Here is a 26,068-nt window from a genome sequence, read left to right as displayed (position 1 = left end):
ACAGCACTTTTGCAGCAGTTTGATCAGGAAATGTAAATTAAATAGCAAATGTTTTTATAAACCTTGGCTGTAGTGTTTTCTTTTTTTTTTTTATTTATGACAAAAGGGTACCTGTAGCAAAATATTTTTTTTTTCAAGATGTTTATATAAAAAAATCCAAATTATTGCTTTCTCCTGCCTTTAAATTGTTCAAAGATGGAAAATATCTATTTTTGTGGTGTTGTGACATTGTGGAGTTGCTTTAGAACTGTGGAGAGCTGTAAAATGCATTAATTGGTAGAACAGCAATGCAATTTGCATTTCTCTCAGAAGTATTGGTAAATAGTGCAATTTAACATTGTTAGATAGCTGATTTTTTCATTCAGGTAGAATAAAGCAGATCACCTGAAGGAAAACAGGCCAACACTTCTCAGACAAGCCCGCTTGTACAGTACAGTTTAAAATCTTTGGCAGAGCATATTGAGTTTTTCAGAAACTCGTTGCCACATCAGGGGTGGCCATGCTCTTACTGAATCCAGTTCTAAAACACATTTTTAAATATTTTTTTTGACCTGAGAAGTGTGTGAATTTTAAATTGTCAGTTTGTTTCATAATAAAATTCACATCATTAGGAGTTTTTTTCTGTGGTGGTTTTTTTTTTTTGTCTCTACGTTCCTTTTTGCAGAGCCTGTTACTTTTCTTGTGTCGACTAAAGGTAGTGTATTTTTATTTCCAATATGTAGCCCATGCTTTTATCTTGTTTTGAGAGTTGAAGTTACCAATCAATGTCTTTGAATTTTCTTTTATGTTTCAGGATTGCTAAGAAAATGCTTCTGGAGGAAATAAAAGCCAATCTGTCATCTGACAATGATGTGTCTTCTGATGAAGAGCCAGAAGAAAGTAAAAAGACCAAAGGGAAATCTGAAAAAGTGGATGATGATGATGATGATGACAAAGATGATGATGATGATGGTGAGAATCTTTTGTGTACAAAACTTTGTATTAAATGTCCATAAACCTCTGGTGACCAACTGCCAGCCCGCCAGTACCTCATCTAGTACTTCACTTCTTCAGAAGACCATAAATCAGCTCTTACATTGCCAGATAAATAAGGAACCAATGCTGGGATATAAGCCAGCAGCACTAATGTAAGGTATGGCTTAACAGGATTAAGACATTTCAGGAAAGCATGTCATAATGGCCTTAATATATTGTTTGGTCCTTTTTTAGAAGATGAGGGTCACAATTAAGGCCCCCCCAATATCCGGTTGGACTACCAAATATAAGCCTATACTGTTTGGGGGTCTCAATAACATAATTGAAATGATTGGCCTAAGGAACTTTTAGTTGCATTTTATAGGTTATAGAAATAATAATTTTCCTTTCCTTGTTGGGTTTTTTGTTTTGTCTTCTGCGTTTGCATGTTTAGTCTACTTTTGTGGACTAAATTGCATAGGAAAGGCTACAGCAGAAAAGAGAAGGTTAAATAATCCTGTAAGAGCAAACCTAGATATAGTACTTTATATTTTTAAATCTTAATGTTGTACATTGTGAGCTTCTGAAAACTAGAATTTAAAAACAATATATGTACACTTTCAATATTTGATTGTATAGGTCAATCCATTGATTAAACTAAATAGACTCATAAAAAAGGCAACAACTTTTTTAGTGGAAATGTGGCAGACCTGTATTTTATCAGGACGTGTTACATTTAACCCATAACCCAGTATACATGATTAGGGAGTGCTTTCCTTGTTTTCACCCCATGCCTTTTAAAACTTTAATAATGGATGGGCATTTTCACCCAAATTCACTAGTTTCTAAAAAGTCTGCTCCATCCATATCTACATACATTTAAGAGAATCCTGAAGAATTTTGAAACATTGACTGTTTTGAGTATTTTAATTGTAGCCATCTGCAAAAATGTATATTCCTCTTTAATCCAGGCTACGTTTTTTCCCCTGATCAAATTTAAACAGCTTGAGAAAAAAGTTGATTTGAGATAGGTGACGCTTGATAAGATGGAACAACTATATTTATTTCAGATTTCTTAAATCTTTGCAGCCAGCATGGATTAAATTTCTGAAAGGAGCTTGTAAAATGATTTTGGTGTGACCAGATTGCCTAATTGATGCCACATGCCTCCATACTTTTTTCCCTTCGCCAATGAGCTCTAAACATGTGAGCATTAATTTCCAGCTCTTTACGATAAGTCAGATGACATGGCCCAAAATCTGAGTGTCCATAGATTCATTTAGCCAGCATAGACAGAACTGCAAAGGAAAACCTTAAATGACAAACATTTTAATGTAAACATTAAAAACATAAAAGCTAAAATTTTTAGATTCCTACCTCCCTTTTCCTTAATAACATATGAAGGTAAACCCAACCTACCCAGTGGTCGAAGTAGGCTGGTATGCATTGCTATACCGCCACTTCTACTGTTTCCATTGTACAACTATCAAATTTCAATCAATTGCATTTTCCATACTGCTGCTTTTAAATTTCCACTTTAACCAGTGAACCAACCCCTTCTGTGGCTGCACCTATACAAAATGAATGTGAGGTGAAACTTGGAAAAAACAAACAACCTAGTAAATTTTAAAGCTGGTGGGAGGTGATCAATCTCGATGGATCAAAAAAGTAGACTGGATGGTATAATTATACAAAAAATTAGTCTTGCTGGGCATAATTTGTTCTCATATTTACCTCACTGGATCCACCTACCTATACTTTTTTGGCCAGTGTTTGATTTAGATAGCTACAGCAAAATCCGATGCCTAATTAATTTACTTTCATTTTAAACCTGAGGCCTTACTACTTGAATTTTTGGAATCATTTAGCTTATCTAAATTATACTCAACGTGAATTGCCTTTTTCAACCAAGTAAGTTCAAATGATGAATTTTAAACCATTTTTAAGACTTTTAATATATCTTGACACATCTCCACTGTAATACTGCCATCCCTTGTAACCACTCATTTGTTAAAATCTTGACACATCCGCCTAACAGAATTTTTTAGTTAGACCTTTGAACTGAAACAATTAATAAAAGTAAGCAGTTAATGCCAGCTATTTCGATAACCCTAAACTAGACATTTGTTGAATTTTAATAGAAGCTACTAAATCATCCACTTTTTTCAAATGATTGCTACCCAATCATTCCATATTGATAGACTCCCAAGTAGTCTCGTCACTGCACTGGAGAACATTTGTATTACTCCCATATTACAAAAGTTGCAGTTGGCAAGCCACTACTTCTTTTCCAGCTCGAGGAGTCATCTATGAATGAGACCGTAGCAGCTAAACCATCCGTTCCCAGAATGGTATCTGTCCTGCACAAGTACTAAAGCTGGGTACACACTACACTGTTTTCAGCCTATAATCGGGCCAATCAGACAATAAACTACTGATTGGTCCTATATCACAGTAGTGTGTACCCTGGAACGATGAGCGATCATCGTTCCAAAGCACAGACCATCGTTTGAACGGATTGGTCGTACTGCTTAAAAAATCTCGTTCAGTTAGGAACAATGTTGGTCCAATTCTGCAGTGTGTATGCAGAATGTGTTTCCAAATAAAAGAAAATGATTAAGTGGCTTTAATATTGTAGACAATTATAGGATTTTTGGACTAGAGTGCCTGCTCCTTTTTCAGCTCTGGTCTTTGAGAAAATGTTAATTTTATAATGTTTCACTTGAAATATTGAAATCTTTATATATTAAATGTATGATAAGGTTCTCCCAGTTTGGAATAATGGCATTTTACAAGCATCTAATACATTAGATATGAAAGGAGCTTCCCCTAATCGAGCCTGAAGCCATTCCTTTCTCTGCTACATCTTCAGCCCTCCTAACTTTGTCTAGCAGGACCTACATCATAGAAATGTATATACTGCAGCTTTCATCTCCGGAGACATTTGCATAGAGAAGTGGCTTTACTGAGTATATATTTACCCACCTGACTTATTTTCCCACTGTTTTGGCTATAAACAAACATGTTTAGTTACAATCAAACTATAATTGTCGGACCTCCCACCCACCTTATGCTGTTCTGTTCTTTGGAGCCTTTGTGGTTACATCTGTACTAGTGATCGGAATAATCTTTACTCCTCTGATATTGTGCCTTCCTGTTAAACCAGTGTGTAGTGTTCATGCCCGAGCCGGCCCTCCCAGTGTGCTGGGAAATCATGGATGGGCCCGCGTGCGCCACTTCGGTCACCGCATTTTTTTATTTATTTTTTTTAAATCTTTTTTTTAAGCACAAATCTAAGTTATGGGACTCCGTCCATTTAAACTGGGGAACTGAGCACCAGCAACATTGCGCTGTCTCATAAGTCTCTAGCACGGACTCCATGCCAGACGATTTGCTGCTATTTGTGCATTTGTCATTATTCCAGTGCTTTTTTTGGGTACGGCAGACAATCTGCTGCTAGAGAATAAGAAGGTACAGGGAATGGAGGTAAAATGGATTTAAAAGGTTAATGAGTGAACAGAGAAGTTGTGAATGTATGCTAGAGGGGACGATTCTGTTCAGAAGCTTCATAAATATGTTGGTGGGTTGCATCTGTTTGTATGTTTTGTTTGTGTGTAGGTGGGCCCTGTGTGATTTCACTGTGATTGTTGAAAGTGTATTTGTTTGTGGGGGAGGTGTGATAGGCATGTGTAGGATGGGGAACTCTGAGTGGTATGTGGGGGAGTTTCAGAGAAAATTTGGGATCTGAGGGCATCTGGGGGTGTTTTATGTCAAGTGCGGTTCTGAGGACATATGTAATTATTTTAAGAGCAAGTGCCTGAGTTGGAGTATTGGAGCAAGTGAGAACATGGGTGCATTTTGGTATGAGTGATATGGGATAATGCGAGGTTGCTTTGGGTACCCTTCCCCCCCCCCCCCCCCCCCCCCCCACACACATTTTTTTTTTTTTTTAAATTACCCAAAAAATGTATTGGTCAGCCGTTTTGGAGGTTTGAAGGCCGCATATGCAGACCTTGAAGTATACCTGGTTGCTCATCCCTGCCCTAAACGCTCCCAACAACCTCTCTAGTGGTTGATCATGCCTCTCTGCTGGCTGGCCATACCCCTTTAGCCGTGCGCACTGTTTATGGGCCTCTACCATTGTGTTTTTCCGGTGATCCCTTCATGTCCCAGTGTGACACTGGGTAGTGTTCATTATTGCCTAAATGCTGTTCTTTCCCCATTCACAGCGATCCATGGCTTTTCTCAATACTTAAGAGCGGATTGAATTCAGTGCACAGTCCTGTTGGAGCTTCACATGGTGAATATCCAAGTGATGATAGTACACCATAATACCTGGAAATGCACGCAGGAGAACATCACACAAGGGTCCGACAGGACTTTGCGCTGAATTCAAAATACAGTACATTAAAAGACCGGAAATTGCATCACTTGGTAAAGGCCTATGAACAGTATATTGTTTTAGGTAATTTTGAGTAGAAGGGTAGTAAATCTTATATCTTACCTGGAATTAAAATAAACTTCTTTCCTGAAAAGTAGAATTGGCTTAGTTGTAGAACAGCAACCTGCTAATGTTTTATATCAAAAACTTTTTCGATAATCCAGAATCAAGCTGGCCACATACTGCATGTTTTTGGTCAGACTGACAATTTATTTTGCTGTGTGTTGGCAAATAAACTCTTGTTATAATGTATCAAAATCTTTCAACCTTGTGGTGGCTCCCACTCTCTTGCTTCCTCATCTTCAATGTTTGTTTTCATTGTGCGGCACCATCTTAATAGCCACTCCTGTTAAAGTCCCATAATTGAAATTTTCAGTTGCCAACCGTATTATCTACTGACTCCATTTCGGATAATTTAAGCCCATTCCACATATTTAGGACCATTTCCCAATTGGATACAGTATATGTGAAAATGTTAATACTGCAGTCACAGTAAATCAACCAATCCACACTGCATTTCTGTAAAGTCTGCCAAGCTTTGCCTGTTAGAAGAGATGTGTTTTTCTAAAGAAATACTCTATCGAGCTGCATAGGACTGAAACAGATCATGGTTGAAATAGTTATGTATAAATACTCAGGTCACTAACTTCAGGGATTCACCATGTCTGTGTAATGTTTTTTTCCCTACATCTGTTAGATTAAGATCTCAAGTTACTGACAACAAAGGAATTGATTGATCTCCAATTTGTTTTTAAGTGACTGTTGGGTAGTTTTAGTTCAGTGCTGTATGTACACAATTTTTTTTTTTTTGTGGAAAATCAGATTGTGATCCCTGATCATTTTGGGCTATAGTTTATAGGCCAGTGTCAGGGTAGCAGGGGCCCAAAACATGCAAATTGCCCAACATTTTGTGTGTGGTCAACTTTAAGAATAATTTTATCCAAAACTAAGAATTTAGTTTTGGATGTAATAAGAATAGATAAGTGAGATTTGCTTTAACTTATTTCATTGGTTGCAGTTATCCTTTAAGAAACAATTCTCCATTTGATACAAGAATCTGCTGGAGGTTTTTTTGTTTTGTATAGCTGCCTGCAGGTGGTGCTCTTTGAAAACTCTCTGCTGCTCTTTATAGATGGTTTGAAGCTGATAGACCATAGAATACTCATCAGTGACATAGCAAAATATACAATGGTTCAATTGACTCGTCTTAGAATGTTTGCCTTTTTTCAGACTATGCATACTAATTCAAATATCTTTATTAGATAGGGAAAATGAAGATAGCTCTGACTCTGACTCTGATTCTGACTCTGAATCTGAATCGGCAAAGAAATCTCGGTACAGGCATCGCTTGCTGCGGCACAAGCTGTCCCTGAGCGAAGGTGAATCCGATGGAGAGAAAGGAGAGAAGAAAGATAAATCCAAGAGTTCGAAGGATGGCAAACGTCGAAACAGACGAAAGGGTATTTTTTATTTTATTTTTTTCTTAATCACAGTATTTGCAGATCAATAGTTGCATGGTTTGCCCAGCAGACTGCATATGCAGATTTGCTGAGTGAACGCCAGGATTATCTTTTCTGAAATAGAACAGGGCTTTAAAAAAGACTTGATGCCTTTTAGTTTAACATAAAGAAGTAGTTACATTTTCTGGTATTCTCTACTTTTATACTTTACTCTTGTATCCTTTACTTTGCAAAACAGGTACCCAACTGGTATGTTGTTAACTGTACATAAGCGTTTCATAGCTTAATTATCCTTCCTAGATTAAAGAGCATGTACCATAGATTTCAATGTTCACCAATAACACCTCACTTTAGGATTGTTACTATCAAATTGTGCTATTCATCATCATCACCATTTATTTATATAGCGCCACTAATTCCGCAGCGCTGTACTGTGAGAACTCACTCACATTAGTCCCTGCCTTATTGGTGCTCAGTCTAAATTCCCCAACACACACACACACACACACACACACACACACACACACACACACACACTCACACACCAGTATGTTTTTGGAGTGTGGGAGGAAGCCGGAGTATCCGGAGAAAACTCGCGCAAACACGGAGAGAACATACAAATTCCTCACAGATAAGTCCTTGGTCGGGAATCGAACTCACGACCCCAGTGCTGTTAGAAGTGCTAACCACTAAGCCACTGTGCTGCCCATTGTGCTATTGTGTTTTTCCTTCATGGTTATATAATTTCATTAATTTTACAGCTTGTACTGATACAAGTGCAGCTTTGCTTTCTTTCCTCCTTGTCTGATGAGGCTAAATATAACATACATACTTTTTTCCCAGTTTCCCTGCTCTTTTGTAACAGTTTCATTACTTGGGCACCCAAATAGTCTATATATTCAGAATTTACTTATCAATGACTTGGCAATTTGCATTATGTTCACATACAAAGCTTTTCTGATGAAACCCAAATGTGATTTCTCCAAATTATTTTCCCTTTGAACGTTCACTTCTTGCTACCACCCTCTTTATTCAGGATTCAATTTGAGGTATGAATTGAATGGAATAGTTTTTAAACATAATCAAATATAATAAAATAGTTTAATATTGTGTAAATAACCCAAACAATTTAAATATCGTGTTTGTTTTAAGAGTGTTTAATCCTTTTTTGCATTGCAGAGATTACTTATGTAAATTGTGTCAAATTTTCTAGAACAGTATTTTTCTGTTTTTTAAAATACCTATACTGTTTATATTGACTACTTTATAACCAATAAGACACATCCATTGGTTTGATTGTCTAATACATTAAATGTTTAATGTTTTTTTTCCATTCTTTAGTCAGTAGTGAAGAATCAGAGACGGAAAGTGATGGTTCCGATGTTAGTGAAGAAGTCAGTGACAGTGATTCTGATGACCAGCGCCCCAGGACAAGGTACATCTGTTTTGCAGTGTATTCACCCACATTTTTGTTTAAAAGAAACATTGCAAATGCTAAATGAACACTAACCTAAAAGATGTTTGGTGTTAATTTGTGCTCATTACATGGATATGTACTGTGTATGCTAAACATAGTTTTATATTATACTTCTGCAGGTTATGAGCAAATGCATGTGTTGTGACTGCAATCTCTTTGCCTTCTCTGTTGTGTAGTTTCTGGACCTTGAAGTATTCTAGGGGGCATTGCACAGACAATGATGTCACTCATGTACCTTGCTATTATGCTAATCCTCAACCTATAGTATTGTGATGGAATTATCACTTCTCCGTTGTTAGACAACCTTTAGGATTATTTGGGAAAGAAAGCAAATATTGGAACTGTTCTAAATGCTGAGTTCTGCACATAGGCTTGCTAGCACCATAATGAAATATAGGTCCATTTTTTATTGATCCCATAACATTTAAATTACACAAAATAATGAGAAAATAAAACATAAAAGGGTAAAGTCCGTTTTAATGGCTTCAGTGAAGTTTTTGCTGTTAAATGTATAGTATTTTTTATGGAATTAAATTAATGTAAATATCTGCTGAGTTTGAATATTCAGAAATATCTGAATTTTTTATTTTCTAAACATACTCTGTCTTGGGAGTGAATTTTATTTGTTTTTTTTCAATATATTGATAAACTCTAACCATTTACAGTGATTGACTTTTCAACGGTACGGGGAAGTACCAAAGTCTTCATCTGAGAAGTAACGAATTGAGGCCTTCTCCTAGTTGCCACATCGTAACATTGTTTATTAAGTAAATTTGTCAGTTAAAATTTGTGAAACATTGAGCTATTACGAACAATAGATTTGCAATGAAAATTCTTTGTGGATAAGAAGAATTCAATTTCCACCTGACATTAGCATATGTTGCTAGTGGTGTTATGGAGGGACCGCTAGCAAAGCAGAGAGATAGACACTAAAAAATGCGAATAGCTGGAGGGAAAAATGATATCCTTAGATATATTTTATACATATACATGTTGAATCTATAGCTCTTCTATTGTTGGAAACACCATGAATAATGAAGATAAAATATCTGGCCCTCTGTGGTTTTGCAGGGCAGCAAGGAAAGAGGCAGAAGAGAATCAGAGAAGTTATAAGCAGAAGCAAAAGAAGAAGAAGAGAAGAAGGATTAAAGTCCAAGACGACTCCAGTGATTCCAAGGTATTTACCACAGGCATTTCATATCCATTGTGTAATTATATTTATAGCAGCCATGAATACACCGCATATTTTACTGCTGTGTGTTTTCCTTATCATTTGCTTTATAAAATATATCTGTATGCTCTTTTCACTGTCTTAATTGAGATTTTGGAAGTCTCTAGATATTTGTATACTTCATTGTAAACTAACCGGTGTGTGTATGTCTAATTGAAATTCGAAGCTTTGGTTTTAAACTGTCCTTTCAATATTGAGGTAGTAGACCTTTCCTCAAGCCCTCGCTCCCAAGAAATGAAAGAACAGGACACTTCCAGATAAAAAATACTGTGATTTGTCCTCACCTACTTAATCCCTCTTGTGACAGGGGAGTCCCAGTCTAAGTGCCCTCGGCACAGGAAGGTTATGCCTGCACTTGTTTTTTTTTTTTTGTTTTTTTTTAACTTTTTATTAGAAACCTCTTTTTTTCAATAAAAAGGCATTACAAAATCTCGAGAGGTTAATCCGTAACAGATAACACGTGTTTACTTACAGAGGGACGTATAAACACTCTCATGGTGTTCTCGTATTCAGAAGATAATTGCATTTCTTTTTCATCCATCTGGGGGACACTGCTTAACTATGGGGTTGAGTAGGGAGGCGAGGAGTCTGGCACCTAAAGAGTTAACTTTCTTCCTGCTGACAGCATATCCCTTCCACCAATTCCCCACATACCTCAGTTTGATTTGGGTGCCCTAGGAGAAGAGCTCCTCAGTGAACGCTGCTCACTGCTAATAGGTTTTTTCTTTCTTTTCAAAGTTTGTTTTGTTGATAGCAGCGGGAGAAGCGCCTGCTAGCGGGGGCGGCCCCGCAGACAGGACGATAAGCGCTTCTCAAACAGCGGGAAGCAGTCGACAAGAGACTCTTCCCGCTGATAGAAGGACGGGCGCTGCCATTAGGCAGAAAGCGCCATTACTGCTGCCTTTCCCCGGGAGCCAGCTGGAGTGTACCAAGTCCCCTCCTCCTATGGGAGGATAGGGGGAGCTTGAAGGATGGCGCGCTAGTGATAGCGCTGTGCGGGGAACACATTCTAACAGGATTTTCCCTAAATACAGAAAGGGCAGATCGCTGTTAATGAAAAACACAGGAGGAGATTCCAGTGGTAGGGGAATGTGTTTGAGGAACACCTCTTCCCCCCCCCCCCACCCTGCTGAGTGAGCACGTGGAAGATCCCTTTTGGCGCCAAAGTTCAAAAGGAGGACAGATGCAGCAGTCATTTGGAGAGAAGTGCACTGTTGACACATATCTTCCACGCTAAGTATCACTTTGTTTCTTCTGTGTATGCATGTATATTATAAGACAATGAGGTGTTGAGAGAACTGTGTTTAAGGAAAACTATAAAGCTCTCCAAACCTGTCTTATTTAATCAGAAATACTATATGTTAAATAACCTAGTCTGTATTTTCTGATAAAGGTTGTGGAAGTGTTTGGGCGTGCCAAACATATTGTCTGTTCCAAATGTAATGCTAAATGGGCCCAGGTGTTCTGTGCTAATAGCAGTCATTACTGAAAAACCTGCTGCAGCCTTTCAGCTTGGCTAATTATACCTTATACTCTCTATATAGAGGAAAAGGAACAAAAATACTATCTTTTGACTGGTTCATAGATGAATATGTACCTGTATTTTGCGGTGTGGTAGCAAAATGTGAGAAAGATAAAGCAACAGGATTTCACCTAAGTAGAAAGGGGAAATCGTGGTTTGCAGAGACACAGAAGGAGATTCCAGTGGTAGGGGAATGTGTTGAGAAGCACCTCTTCCCCTCCCCTGCTGAGTGAGCACATGGAAGATCCCTTTTTGGCCAGAGTTCAAAAGGAGGACAGATGCAGCAGTCATTTGGAGAGAAGTGCATTGCTGACACATATCTTCCTCGCTAAGTATCACTTGGTTTTTTCTGTGTGTATGTGTGCATATGTATACATGTGTATTAACTAAGACTATGATGTGTTGAGAGAACTGTTGTTTAAAGAAAACTAGAAAGTTCTCCAAACCTGTCTTATGTAGTCAGAAATACTATGATATGTTAAATAACTTAATCTGTATTTTCTGATAATTTCTGGGGAAGTGTTTTTGTGTATGAGACGTGATTCAGTTTTCTTTTTCTTATGATGGCAGATAAAAGTAAAACAGCACGTACCAAACATATTGTCTGTTCAAAATGTAATGTTAAATTAACAGGTGAACGGCTGGATCAGGGGGGGCTCTGTGCTGCTTGCACTGTGGCTCCTGTGAAACTGCAGCCTAAAGACGGCTCCATTCGGACGGTAGAACCCCCCGAATGGGCGGCTACCCTGTCACAAGGGGTTGATACCCTTGTTAAACTGTTATCGAAACCTGTAGAGATCCCATCTACATCAGTGGCTTCTCAGGGTATAACAGGAGGAATGACAGAGGAGTCATTTTCCCCAGGGGTCGGATTAAATCCCTCCCCGGCCCTCCTAGGGGGATCCCAGATAGGAGAGGTGGGTTGGTCAGCAGTGGCCTGGACCGACTTAACCAACTTCTGGAGAATCCCAGACATAAACGTAGTATTAAAAGACGTAGACCAGCTAAGGCGCTGTGGTCAGTGTCTGACTCTGAGAGTTCCTCAGAGGAGGAAGGGGAATGGGTGGACGATTCAGACTTGTACATAATAGAGTCAGAAGGAAACTCTAGACACCAGGGTATGGACGATCTGGTTAAAGCAGTTCGTCAGACCCTGGGATTTGTTGAAGTGGAGGAGACGCAGTCCTTGGACCGCTCTCTCTTTAAAAAAGCATCTAAACAGGTGGTCAGGTTCCCTCCCTCAGCTGAGTTGAGAGATATGGTAGAGGCCTCTTGGAAATATCCAGATAAAAGGTTCTCTATGCCAAAGAAGTTTGGCTCGTTATATCCTCTCCAAGAAGAGGATATGACCCGTTGGGAACAAGTGGCGAAGGGGATGCGCCTGTGGCGAGATTGGTTCGCTAGACCACACTACCTGTACCTGGGTCATCGGCCTTACAGGACGCGACCGACCGTAAATTAGAATCACTGCTGAAGTCGGTCTTCTTGGCCACTGGTACTAGCCTCAGACCAGCATTATCTGCTACCTGGGTAGCTAGGGTTATGGAAGTCTGGGCAAGGGCAGTTGGAGTCTGCTCTGCAGGATTCAGATCTTCAACCTCTGGCCATGCAGCTGAAGGAAGCAGCAGGCTACGTATATGAAGCGGCCCACAATTCGGCCTCCATGTCATTGTCTATTTCGGCTACAGCTATAGTAGCTAGAAGGGCGTTATGGTTAAGGACTTGGAATGTGGATTCAGAGTCAAAAAAAGGCGTTAGAATCCATCCCGTATACGGGTGGGATGCTATTTGGTCCAGAGTTTCTCTCCTGGATTTTACAGGCTTCAGGGGGTAAGAAGACGTCCTTGCCTGTAGATGCTCCAAAACCTAGGGCTAAGCCTAGGTTTAGCTCTTTCAGACAGCCTTTTTACGGGGGCAGGTCTGGCAGAGGCCAGACTACCAGTTCAGGGGCCGTTGGAACCAGGAGACAGTCCCGTAGAGGAAGGTCATCCTTTGCTCCTGCAGCAGGAAAGGCCCCTTCTGCTAAGCTGCCGGATAGACCAGCAGCATGACTACCACCCGCCTCTGGTCACAGAGGGTGGGGTGGGAGGACGACTGCTTGGGTTCGCACAGCAGTAGACAGAGTACTCGGCGGACGGGTAGGTCCAGGATATCATGATAGAATCATGGGGCCAGTTCGGCTCAAGTTTTCATTAACTGTATTCCTCACTGTCCTTAGTCAAGACAGAGAGAGCTCATGGCTGCCGATTGGCTTCGTTTAAACAAAGCTATACAGGTTTGGAGGTACCAGAGAAGGAAAGGGTTTTAATCAAACCCAATTGTGGTGCAGAAGCCAGAAGGGTTGTTCAGTCCGGGGCTGAACCTCTGGAGTGTTATAGGGTCACAGGGAATCCCTTGTCTAAGAATGAGTTTCTTGGGGCTAGTAAGGGACTTAGCACGCAGCAGAATGTTTCCTCCACAGGACAGGTTAAGGTCCCTGATGGAGTGGATAGGCAGGGTACTGTCAGGCAAGAAGCTGTCAGTACCCAGGTCTTTGGAGCTGCTAAGAAAGATGGTGACATCTTTCGTGACCCTACCCTACGCATGGATCCACCCCAGATGTCTTTGGTGGGACATTCGGAGGAAGCAGGCAGGGGCCTTCTTTTGTTGGAAGTACCAGCGGAGGAAGTAAGTCCTCAGCGGGTGGTTGTTGGAGGACAACCGAACAAAAGGCAGGGAAGTCCCAGAGTTCTGCACAAGATCAAGAGATCCACTGACAGTGCAGTGGACGTCCTAACAATGCCAGTCTTTCTGGTAACTCCAGTAGGGCTACGGAGCCATCTACTGACCCTGGGACCGTTCTTGCATCTAAATCTGAACCGGCTGAATTTGATGGCAGAGCCTTCGAATCCAGTCTGTGGAAAGTGAGAGGGTTCTTGGGGGGGGGGGGGGGGTGTGGTAGGCACCCTCCTAAGTGCCAGGAAGCCAGTTTCGGCCAGGATCTGCCACCGCATCTGGCATGTATATATAAAATGGTGTAAGAAGAGGGCTTACAATTCTAGATCCTTTGGTCTGGCTAGATTTCTGCCTTCTTACAGTGTGGTTTAGAGGCGCAGCTTAAACTAGGAACCTTAAAGGTTCAGGTATCCGCTTTGTCAGTGTACTTCCACAATAAAAATGAGGACAGAGCAGTTTAAGGACTATTCCGTCCTTTCTCCCTAAGGTGATCTCAGGTTCCAGTGTTCAGAGAGGAGCCTCAGTCTCCTGGAACGTGAACAAATAAATATTTGGACGTAGTGAGGGCATTACGTATATATGTTAAGAGATCTGCAAAGATACGTAAGACAGATTTTCTATTTGTATTATTTGACTTTTCTAAGCGGGGGTGGCCAGCATCTAAGCAAACTATTGCCAGATGGCTTACCCTGACTATCAGGGAGACTTATGTCCGTATTAATCTCCCTGTGCCGAAGCCTATTGTTGCCCATTCTACCCGTTTGGGGCGTCTTGGGCGGCACGGAATGGAGCCACGGTGGACCAGCTGTGCAGGGCAGCCACCTGGTCCTCGGTCCATACCTTTACAAAATTCTACCAATTTAATGTGTTGCGTCTGGGGACGCCTCCTTTGGCCGTAGTGTTCTACGTGCAAGGAGATCAGAGCCGTCCCACCCTTCAGAGGGATTGCTTTAGTAAGTCCCCATGGTTAAGCAGTGTCCCCCAGATGGACTCGGAGAAAGAGATTTATCGTAAGTATAAATCCTGTTATTTATCTAGTACTGTAAAGATGTTTTAATATTCCAAAACTATAGGGGGGGGGGGGGGTGTAATGGATGGAAAGGGGACATGTGGGGACCAGAGGAAGGGATGGGGAATTAAGGATTCACACATCAGATGAGAGAAAAATAAACTTGCCTAGAAATACCATTCCATGCTCAAATTCCACTAAAATTGGAGTGCAGGTTGATTATGATCTAAAGCCCATGAGGACCAAACTTTGTAGAAGGAGACGGAGGAGCCCCTCAGCACGCTGGTAATGTGTTCCATCTGGTAAATATGCCAGATCTGACTGCAGACCATCTGAAGTGTTGTTGGTGTTGAGTTTTTCCAATAGGCTGCTATGTGGCAGCGCTGATGATCATCATCATTCATCATCATCATTTAATTATATAGCGCCACTAATTCCGCAGCGCTGGTGGGACTGTCCTGGGATCCGAGGATGATGTGCCTAAAGAGCTTGTGAGCAGATTTGGTGAGGTCTGGGAGGGGCAGCGGTAGTAAAATATGCTTAGGGTCAGGTGTTATGTGAGTATTTAGAATTGCTGAAGCCAACGCAAGAACTGCTGTCCAGTATGGTCGGATCCCGGGACAGTCCCACCATATATGCATAAATGTTCCCATTTGACCACACTTTCTGCAACAGTCAGCGCTGGTCTGTGGGTATATTGTTTGTAGCCTCGAGGAGACATAATACCACCTGTGTAACAGTTTGCTAGCATTTTCTTTGATGCGGACATTTATGGAGCAACGAGCTGTTCGTTCATAAATATCCGACCATTCTTCCTGATCTATTACAGGCCCCAGGTCCGCCTCTCACTGTATCTGAAAGCGATTCTTAACAGGCTGAGTGGCGGGGAGTAAGGTATTATAGAGAATGGATATAAAACCTTTGGAGGCTGGGCCCGAAAGACACAAGCTCTCAAATGTAGTGGGTGGTCTGGAAGAGAGTTGAGCTTTAACCGTTTGATGGTAGTGCCTAATCTGAAGATATTGGTGGAACTGCCCGGTACAAAACCACACTGTTCTACCAACTCCGAAATTTGTGGAAATATTGCTGTCTTGGTTATATGATTAACAGCAATTTGCCCCTACCTGCCCATTTTGTATACATGGAGCGAGACAACCCAGGCGTAAAGGCAGGGTTAGACCATAAGGGTATCAGAATCGAGGGGGCAGGAGAGAGGGATACTAAACGGTTACATCTAGACCAAATTGGGAGAGAGAGGGCCAGAACTGGATGGGCTCGAACAGAGACTGGACGCTGTGTCACTGGGAGCCAAAGGACAGAGCAAATCGGTGAGCCACCCAATATATCCGATTCTATGTCCACCCATATCCTAGTTCCAGGGGGGGAATGCCATTGTACACACTGGGCCAGCCGTGCAGCGTAATAGTAGTTGCGTATGTTAGGAATGCCAAGACCACCCGCCGTGGGAGAGCGCTGTAAAATGCAAGCAGAGATCCTGGGTCTCCTGTTTGACCATATGAACCGCATTATAAGGGTTTGTAGCATTTTCAAGATTATGGGGGGGATCCTGATAGGGAGAGTGTGGAAAAGGTATAATAACCTTGAGAGCAAGTTCATTTTCACTGACGTAATCCGTCCAACCCAAGATATCATGAGTTTATACCATGCTTTTAGGTCTTTTTTTTTTTCTTCTTTTTTATACAAGCTATGAGGGGGGGGGGGGGGGGATAGTTAGCTTGATAGATATTTTACACCTTTCTGATGAGGGCTATGCCCAAGTATCTTATGTGATCTCGGTTCCAGTGAAAGGGGAAATTTAATACTAGAAGTTGCTTTAGCTTAGGGGGAATATGGAAGTCTAAGATAAACACAACCAGAACAGATATCCTAAAGTTTGATATTGTAGAAAAAATTTCAAGCTCTTGAAATAGGTTGGGGAGAGTAGTTAAAGGGTTAGTTAGGGTAAGGAGAATATCGTCTGCATAGAGAGCTATCTTGTGAGTACTGGAAGGTAGGCGTATACCGGTTATATTAGGATTTATACGAATTCTCATAGCTAGAGGTTCTATCGCCAAAGCAAATAGAAGGGGAGAGAGGGGGCATTCTTGTTGGGTTCCGTTTCGGATAGTGAAAGATGGGGAGCAGCCTCGGTTCACCTGGACTGAGGTCGATGGGTTATGGTACAAGGCTGACACCCCCTTGAGGAAGCGGTCTTGAAAGCCATACGCAGTTAAAGCCTGCATTATGAAGGGCAAACAAACGTGGTCAAATCTCTCTCCGCGTCAAGTGACATGAGGTGAGAGGGTTGTTTGTTCCTGCACTTTTTTTTTTTTTTTTCATTTTTATTTATTTTTCAATTGGGAGGCACTTCACTTTGGGCATATAAAGGCTCAGCCATTAGTTTAGCACTTTAAAAAAAATCTGTACTAGGTTTCAAATTCCTCCCCCTCTAAACTGTCCTGTAGCCATGAGTGTGCCTTCGGAAGAAGTGCTAATCTCCAGACATCCAGCACCACCTACGGTAGGCTTTCCTTACCTTGTACTGCAGCTGTCCCTTTACCTTTTTTTATCTGTCATGTGTATTAAAAGGGGTAATTCCAGAGCTACGTCTGAAGGGGTGCCGTCGGTGCAATTTTATTTTTTTTTACTACTTAAATGTCACTCCAAGTTGCCTAATGGACAGTCATGCACAGGCACCTTGTGCTCCTCAGTGGGGCTGATGGCCACCTGCTGCACATATTTGCAGGTGGTGCCACCGATCTAGCAGCCTGGGCGAAATCTTTGCCCTGTCCATTGCTGACCTCATACAGCTTGCTGCACGTCCACCATGGGAGCAGCGAGTTTCCCCCCATCCCACCACCTCCTTCGTAGCTTCAGCAATTGACTAATTTCATCTGAGGACACTTAGCCAATTGCCTTTTCGGTGTCACCAGATGAGCTTGCTTGGGCACAAAGTAAGTGCAGGGCCTAGTTAGGGTTTCTTCCTCTTTAAAGAGGATTCTAGAATTTTTTTTCTTAAGGTAGGCTTCAAAAGCGTGAATTTTCTGCAGTGGTGCAATCCAGTAATATTCAGATTCACAATGCTCACCTCAGGAATAAGGTGATGTGACAGAGAATTCAACCATTGAGAATTCTTCATGCTTTTACAAAGATTCAACTACGCAGGTGACTTGGTGCGGCTGTTTGGCAAGTACTAAACGTTCAGGACAGCAAGGAGTCGGAGGGGCCTGTCAATATGTGGTTTGGAAAAGTAGAAACATTTGTTTTTCTTTCACTCTGTTGGAAAACTTACTTTATGACGTATGGACCGAGCCTGAATAGAGGAGCCAAGTCTCGCACAGGCTCCAAACCCCTTTATATCCTCCTTATTGATGATATGGAAATTGGGTGCCCATAGCGCACTTGAGCAAGACCACCATTTTTTCGGTCTCTGATGCTGTGGCTCTTCGTAATTGCATGGATAGAAAAGTCAAAACCAAACTTAAGTTTTTATATGTTGTAGCTTGGGTTTCAAAAAAAAGTAGTGGTTGGGACAGCTTTTGAAGGATTTGCAGTTTGGGAGACCCAGGACTGAATTGTTGACCTAAAAACCTCAGTGAGGTTTCCGAATATCTGTTACGCCGCTGTGGATGCTGGTCTTATTGGGTCTAGAATTTCAGCTTCATTGGCTTGGGAGGTGGTCCTCGCTCACTGCAGAAAGGACAAGGGGTCAGACATTGCAGCCATAGAGTGAAACAGGCTTCATTCGCTAGGTGACCAGCTTACAAGCCCTCAAAGTTGCTTTGTCTGACAATCTGCTCACCTGGGAACACCTGTGATGGGAACCTTCCTGCTTCTCTATCAGGATCAGTGGTGCAGTTCCGCTTCAGACACCTGGGTCAGAAGCATTGTAAATCAGGGATATATCGGACTCCCTCAGTTCTTCACCCATGTTTTTTTCACACACCAGCCTTTCTGGAGAATGGGCTAGACACCAAGTACTGTGGGCTGCAATTTACACATTTATTACCTCCAGGAAGTCCAGAAGGGAACAGATTTGCTTGAAACTTCTTATTTTTCCAATATCCAAGCTGATCATTTCAGCTCATTTGTGAGTCAAGTCTCTGAACACACGTGAAAATCTCAGATCTGTCATAAACCGTTTAGAAAGGAACGAATTCTTAATATACATGGGCAAGAAGGATGCTTATTTGCATGTTCCATTCTGGGATGGTTACCAGTGTCTTCTCTGTTTCACAGTTCAACTCTACCATTTCTAATTTCTGGCTATGCCTTTCAGCCTGGTGACAACTCCTCTGGTGTTAGCGAAGAACATGGCTGTCATCTTCTGAGGTCCAAGAAAGTGAAATTCATTTCTGACCTGGACGACTTTTGGTCAAGGAAGGGTCCATGGACTTGCTTTAGGCCCAATTACGGGAGACGACGTAGATTAGAATCTCATGGGTGGATCATAAATCCAATCTAGTTCGGACTTGGAGGCTTGTCTTTTGGGGACTGCTTTTGACACCCGAAAGCAGAAGGTGGTGTTTCCGGAAGAAAGGATGGTTTTGCTACACAGAATTTGTCTATTTTGCTCTCCAACATCTGCATAGAAAATTATAATTTATTGATATGAGAAGTTTCCAACCACTTCAGTTAGTCCTTTTTGCTCTTGTTTTTGCAGGATGGTTGGCTAATGGATGGAAACTTTGAAGGTTGAGATCTCTGCTCTTTTTGTATATTTTCAGAAGATGATGGTTTGTTTTTGTCAGAAGTGCACACTTTTCTGCAGGGAGTAATGCATTTGCAACCTCCATACAATCCTACAATAGCACCTTGGGATTTGAACTTCTCGACTGGTTTGCAACAATCTAGTTTTAAACGCTTGGTGTGACCAGATAGGCATACTTTGCCACATGGTCTGTTGAGGAGAATATTAAGAGATGTTTATCTGGGTTTCTTTCTCGCCATCAGTAACCGACTGTTACGGACCACTCCTACTGGCGTCACCTTGCCACCGAACACTTGCTGACTGCGAATGCCAAGTGAACAGTAGTTGCAGGAGAACCTCGTTGTCTCACTAGGCTCCTTCATTGCACCTTTAGCCGCTTACTTCTGGATAGCTGGTATAGCTGCTGCAGCGCCACCTTGCTGTGGATTGGCTGTTATCTCCTGACTGCTTACTGTAGATCAGGACTGCTGAGTAGCGGACAGAATGTTGACGCAGACAGTTCAACGCAGGACAGCCAGGGAACAGATTGGAGTGTAAGTAGCTGTTGGTCACAGAATACAGCAGGCAATAGGTGTTAAACAGGATTTTCAAGTAGTGATGTTTATTGCTCAAGGGTTCTTACAAGGACATTTACACAGTAGTTAAAGGTACTAGTGATCGTCCAGAAGTTCAGATGGTATACTACATTACATGGTAAAACAGGGCTCTTTTTGTACAGTTTTGGAAACCTAACCTGGCAGGAGGTAATACAGCCTCCTGTCCCTTTAACCAATCCACCTAACCATGCAGCCTACATGTGAATCTGCCTGGAGGGGTTAACACCTTTTTTTAACACTGCTGCTAGTGGCAGAGGGAGTGTCACCCATTTGGATGAAAGAGAAATAGGAGGTTTTTGCACTTATGTTAAACACCATTCTCAGAGGCCATTGGGGGGAGTCAGTGTGCCCACTGTTTATGCTCTAGTTCCCCTGTGAAAGTTTACAAAGTTAATTGTTTTTGGCGTTTCAAAATAGTGCAGATATTTTAAACAAAAGAAATTAACACAAGTACAAAAATCCTGTTTTTTTGTTTTTATTTTCCCTTTGGCAGCCTTACACATGAAGTGTGACAATGGAGCGTCTGCCTACTCCACATGCCTGAAACATGCTGGATTACTCATGCTGTCCACCCATTCACTTCTCCATTAACCAAGTGTAATTTCTTTTCTTTTTTTAGGTAGATTCTTTTCTTTTTTTACAAACTACATGTATTTAGTATCAATGGATTTGGTAGAATTGATTCAGTTTTGTGGCAAATCTGGGAATGCATTAATTGTGCGATTCTAACTATAGAATCGTAAAATAGATTTTTTATTTTTCAATTTTTTTTATTTTAATACCAAAATCCTTCAGGTAGTACATTGGGGTAATCCGAATCAAGCTACACATTCTCTAACCCTCCCCCCCCCCTCCCTATTCTGTCTTTATTTTCGTTTCCTTTTTCAGCATGTAGCCTATATATTCAGAATGTGACTTTTTCTGGTTGCAGTTGCCATATCAGTTTATATATATATATATTTTTCAGGGTAATTCAGAGGATGGAGATCATGATGACGACTCTGATTCTAAATCTCCAGGAAAAGGACGGAAAAAGATTAGGAGAATTTTAAAAGATGACAAGCTGCGATCAGAAACACAGAATGCTCTGAAAATGGAAGAAGAGAGGAGAAAAAGAATTGCAGAAAAAGAGCGAGAACGAGAGAAACTCAGGGAGGTAGGACAAGAACAAAGGCCATTAAACAATACTTTGCAGTTTTATATTTCATATATGTTGGGTTCATTAATGCCTAATGTGTATACATTTTTCATGCATGTATATTATACTACACAGTGAAGGCATATTTCCTTTTACAAAACAAGACTAGACGCTCATTTTACAAAATCTAAGAATTGTAAATGCACTTCTACCTTTATAATATTTGAGAAGAACAGAAACTAATGTTAGTGTTGTATCAGGTCATTCTAGTGGAAGATGCTTCCCCAGTGAAGTGTCCAATCACAACAAAACTCGTTCTGGATGAAGATGAGGAGACAAAAGAGCCTTTGGTCCAAGTGCACAGAAACTTGGTTACAAAGCTGAAACCTCATCAGGTTGACGGTAAGTTTTTAAAGCCATGGTTTAAAAAAAAATGTTGAACAAAATGACTGTATTTGTCATACGTTCTTGCTAATTCCTTTTTGTATATAATGTGAGTGTGTGTGGAGAGCAGGACTTCAAATTAAACCAGTAATAATTAAAGGGGGTTTCCACTTAAAATTACCCTGTATTTGATCCCCCTGCCTTCCCACTTTTTTTTTTTACCCAGCATACTCGTATTCGTGGGACATCTGATTATCACCTTCAGCACTTCTCAGGTCTCTCCATATCGGGCAAGATCTAACAGTAGTTTTACGGCATTTAAACTGCTGCTTTTCATCTCCTGCCATGGAGAATGATAGTGTTGTCAATTAAGGTGACAGCAAAGATCTCGGCTATATGCAAATTCCAGAACCCATATTAAATACTGCAAATGGCAGTGGTTCAGAGGACACCCTATGAAAGTACGATTAATTGCAAGGTAGGGGGTTTTTTTTAGAAAGTTGAAGTTTTAGTAAAGAATTTAGGAAAACATAGGTCCTCTGTTAAACATGTTAGTGCAGTATGTTAGTAACATAACATCGTTTTACTTTAAGTTTAAATAGATAAGATTGCTTCATGTCCTCTATACCTAATGCTATTCAAAGCTGAAAGTAAATATAATTGAAATTGTAGTACAGTTATCAATGTCTCTTGATTTCCAATATTGTCATACCATGCCGTACATAGAATGTAACGTCAACTTTCAGATTCAATTAATTTAGTTTAATTTATTAAACCTCTTAGCCCAGTGTGAGCAAATCTATAGCTGCCCTTAATTTGCCTTACTGTCTACAACTTGTAATCAACTAGGCTATCTTAAACTATGAATTGTTCCCTTAAAACTAAATAACAGTAATATATTTATAAAAAATAAAATCTTTACAAGAAATGGTAATTTGTCTGTCATCCCTCAGGGCACACTCGATACGCTGGGATGTAGAGTTGCGGCACTTTTAAATTTGCCTACAAAACTCTAAGCTCTTCCCCCACCTATACCCTGGATGTCTTCTGAGGACTATATTAACTAAATGCAGGAGTAGGGAGTTTAATTAATTTCTGCCCCAGGCAACCTTCTCTTTCAGATAGTTAATCACTTTATTTTTCCTTATACTTATTGAGCACCCACTTAGTAACGGTGATTGCGAATGGCAACTGTTGCCACCTTGCCTGTTCCTGACCTGGGATCACCTCCAGGGTGTAGGATCGGCACCAGACCATGCACCAAAGGGGTGGCAGCAAGGTAAGTGGCTCTCTTCTCCTGTAGAGGGGAGCCGGTTCAAAATCTGTTGCTGGCTACCGGCTAGGAGTGGGTGCTGGGTCCCTCATGCCAGGAGGGGGGAGGGGTGCAGGTGGGAGCTCCCTGTTTAGGCACTCCCACACTAGACATAGTGTGTTTCAGGGGCTATCATTATGGCCATCGTAGTGCTGGGCCAGGGGGCTAGCCCTTATTGTGCATTGCAGTTTTGCTCTGTACTGGTTGTCTGTTTTGAAGTCTACAGTAAGCTTGTCATTGTGCATTGTAACTGTCCTCATTGTCTCCCCTCATCTTTCCTATTATGTTTGATAAGGAGAGTATGTCAAGGACCAAGCTTTCTTTCAAAATTTCCTTAATGCACCACCCTAGCTTGTCTAGTGACCTGTCAAGTGCTGACATTTATGTGCATGTTCAACAGCCGCATTCCTCGGCAAGGGGTCCCTCTGTAAATGTTGAACCTGCCTGGAACAAATCTTTGACCTGGAGCTTATGCAACTGTCTTTTTTTTTCTTTTTTTCCTGGGGTGGAATGGGTACCTACCTACCTTTTTCTGCCATCTCAGTGAGAGGTTGAAACATATCCATCCTTTTCGGTAAAACATGCCTGTGGGTCTCTGGCTCAGCTGCTGGATCGCCAGTTGAGCCAACTTTGGCAGAATGCCTGGTGAGTTTGGTTCGGGAACTTGTTTAGTTGTCAATCTCCTGCAGATGTTTATGGAATCTGCATCAACAGCTAATCCTGGAAGCGTCAAGCTCATACACCTCTTCAATCTTGGGAGGTTTAAGACTATAAGGCCTCCCAAAAGAAAGGTGAGGTGGGCAACATTTAAGTACATTTACACTGAATCAGGGGCCACCCTAAGACCTTTCTAAGCTTTGGGTTAATTAGCCAGTGGAGAGGTGATCAGAGATATTGGAGCAAGATCTGTCAGACCATGAGCGGATTTGCTCACTCTAGTAGAGTATTTTTGGGAGGAATCCGAATATCTGGGAGAAGCTGCCAATGCAAGTCTCATTGGGTTTTGTAGTCAGTCGCAGTAGTCTGCACACAGTGACATCTTGCTTAGAGCTTGGGCAGACATAGTAGTGATGAACGCTGAAGTCCTTTCTTCGGTCATGAACTGGACAGGATTTTTTTCCTTGGCTACAGGGTGAGAAAGTTCCTTTCCTCCTGTTCTTGCTTTAAGACCTAGGAGCCCTGAATATCGTGTGTTTCGTTCCTCAGGGCAAGAAGCCAGACCTCCAGAGAACATCCTCTGCATCCAGATTTCAAGCCTGCTGACACTGATGCAAGAGGTGAAAAGCATTCGTTTTTCTCATAGCACCCTTCTACTTTGACTGCAGCCTATGCAGAACTAAATATTTGGTGTTCTATAACATCATAATAAAACTGACAGAAGCAGTCCTATGAGTGACAGCTATAGCACGACAACCGGCATTCTGCAGTGAACGTGGAAACTCCACTCGCATGTGCAATGACTGATGAAGAGCTCCGACACTTACTGAAAACCTGATCACTTGTTTACGACGCCCCCTGCTCTCTAGGGGAGGCAAAAGGCATTCTCCAGGAGGAAGGAGGGACGAACTGCCTAGAGAAACACCTATTCCGTTAGTCTGGACTATATCATGGATTCCAATTCAAAGTTGCATTCCAAAAAACTTTGCACTTGAGGATATCGTTGTAAACAGGACTAATAAATGGTCTTCCTCCATGCCAGGCTGGGAGGCTGCTCCCCTTTAGTACAAATTCAGGTGCTTGAGACTCCACGGTATTCATAGCGAGTTTCAGTGCCCTAGTCAGAGCATGCTGTTCTGGTGCAAAAGGACCATTTAAAATATTCAGAGTATGCCATGGCTGTGGCATACCTCTGTAATCGGGGAGTCACCAAGAGTGCTCAAGCCTTGAGAGGAACCTGCAGGATCTTGAGAGAAACTGAAATTTTCAGCCTTCCATGCGGTGTTCACCCTGGGTGTGGAATATTATGATGCACATTTTCTTAGCTATACCCTTGTCCTCGGAAGGAGACATCTCTGTTGAGCCATTTGGAGAATGCTCCTGGGCAGGGAATTCAGAGGCATTGTTAGTAGATGCCATGTTGCTACTATGGGACTTCTGTCTGTTTTCACAGTTTCCTAAGGTAACAAGGCATCAGTGGGTACCTGTTACGACCTTAAGAAGAGGGCACGTAGGGGATATTGGTGGCACTGGACTGGCCATGAAGGTTTTGATACAAGGACTTTTTAGAGTGGCAGATGGCCTGTTGTGTGTTCTGTCTCTAGGACCAGTCCTGCTAGGTGAGGTTCTTTTCTGCTTCAGAGTATCTTTAGCTGTCTTTACCTGTGTTGCTTTTTATGTCACAATCCTTAATGCCTAGGGCTTCCCCGATTGCATAGTTTAGACCATGCTCTGGGCTAGGAAGCTGATTTAGGCCAGCAAATATGTCATGGTCTGAAAGATCTGTACCACTTGGTGGGAATGAAAGGGGTCTCCTTCCTTCTCTTTTCAGTTTGGCCCCTTTACTATCTTCTTGCTGTAGGGTCTGGAAGTGGATTTTGCCCAGGCAGGTTCAACCTTTGCAAGGGGACCCCCTGCCGATGAATGCAGCTGTAGAGCCTGCACATAAATGTCAGCACTTGACTGGCCACTAGACAATCTAGAGTGGTGAAGTTATTTGAAGGTACAGTGTCTGCTTTATAGTTTTGTGAACTGCAGATTTATTTCTAAGAATTGGTGCAGCACATCTCATTTTTAATATTGGATTTTGTTACATTTCTCCTTAACTGGAAGGCTTCCTTCTTCTTGGCCATCTCCTCAGCTATGAGATTTCAGGGCTGGGGACTCTGTCTTAATCTTTCTCTTTTTTTTTTTGCCTTCATTTCACTATCAGGTGCTTCACACGTTCCATCTGAATCAGGACATCATGTTTCTGGCCACTAGATGAGGGTAGGTCTATAAATGAAGAGGGCTCTCTTTATTCTGTGGACTTGTGCAGGGCCTTTTGGACCTAGGTCCATAGGACCCATGAAGGACAGATGATCTTCTGTTCTCTATAATTCTCATAAGAGAAGCTGGCTAGCCTTTAGGCAGAACGTTGCCGGCTGGATTACTTTGGTAATTTGCCAGGCTACTTTTGGGG

General features: G+C 41.6%; 1 protein-coding gene across 1 annotated transcript in view; it reads left to right on the top strand.

The window, feature by feature from the left end:
• ATRX (ATRX chromatin remodeler) overlaps positions 1-26,068 on the top strand; it is a 157,537-nt gene that overhangs the window by 48,330 nt on the left and 83,139 nt on the right. Inside the window, exons 11-16 of the mRNA XM_075184434.1 lie at positions 794-951; positions 6,658-6,855; positions 8,197-8,290; positions 9,404-9,509; positions 21,084-21,272; positions 21,515-21,656. Of these exons, the coding sequence (XP_075040535.1) occupies positions 794-951; positions 6,658-6,855; positions 8,197-8,290; positions 9,404-9,509; positions 21,084-21,272; positions 21,515-21,656 (887 nt within the window). The remainder of the gene's footprint in view (positions 1-793; positions 952-6,657; positions 6,856-8,196; positions 8,291-9,403; positions 9,510-21,083; positions 21,273-21,514; positions 21,657-26,068) is intronic.

Source organism: Mixophyes fleayi, chromosome 9 (assembly GCF_038048845.1).
Source record: "Mixophyes fleayi isolate aMixFle1 chromosome 9, aMixFle1.hap1, whole genome shotgun sequence".
NCBI lineage: Eukaryota > Metazoa > Chordata > Amphibia > Anura > Limnodynastidae > Mixophyes > Mixophyes fleayi.
Note: the sequence above shows the minus strand (reverse complement) of the source record. Positions and strands in the feature narration are given on the sequence as shown.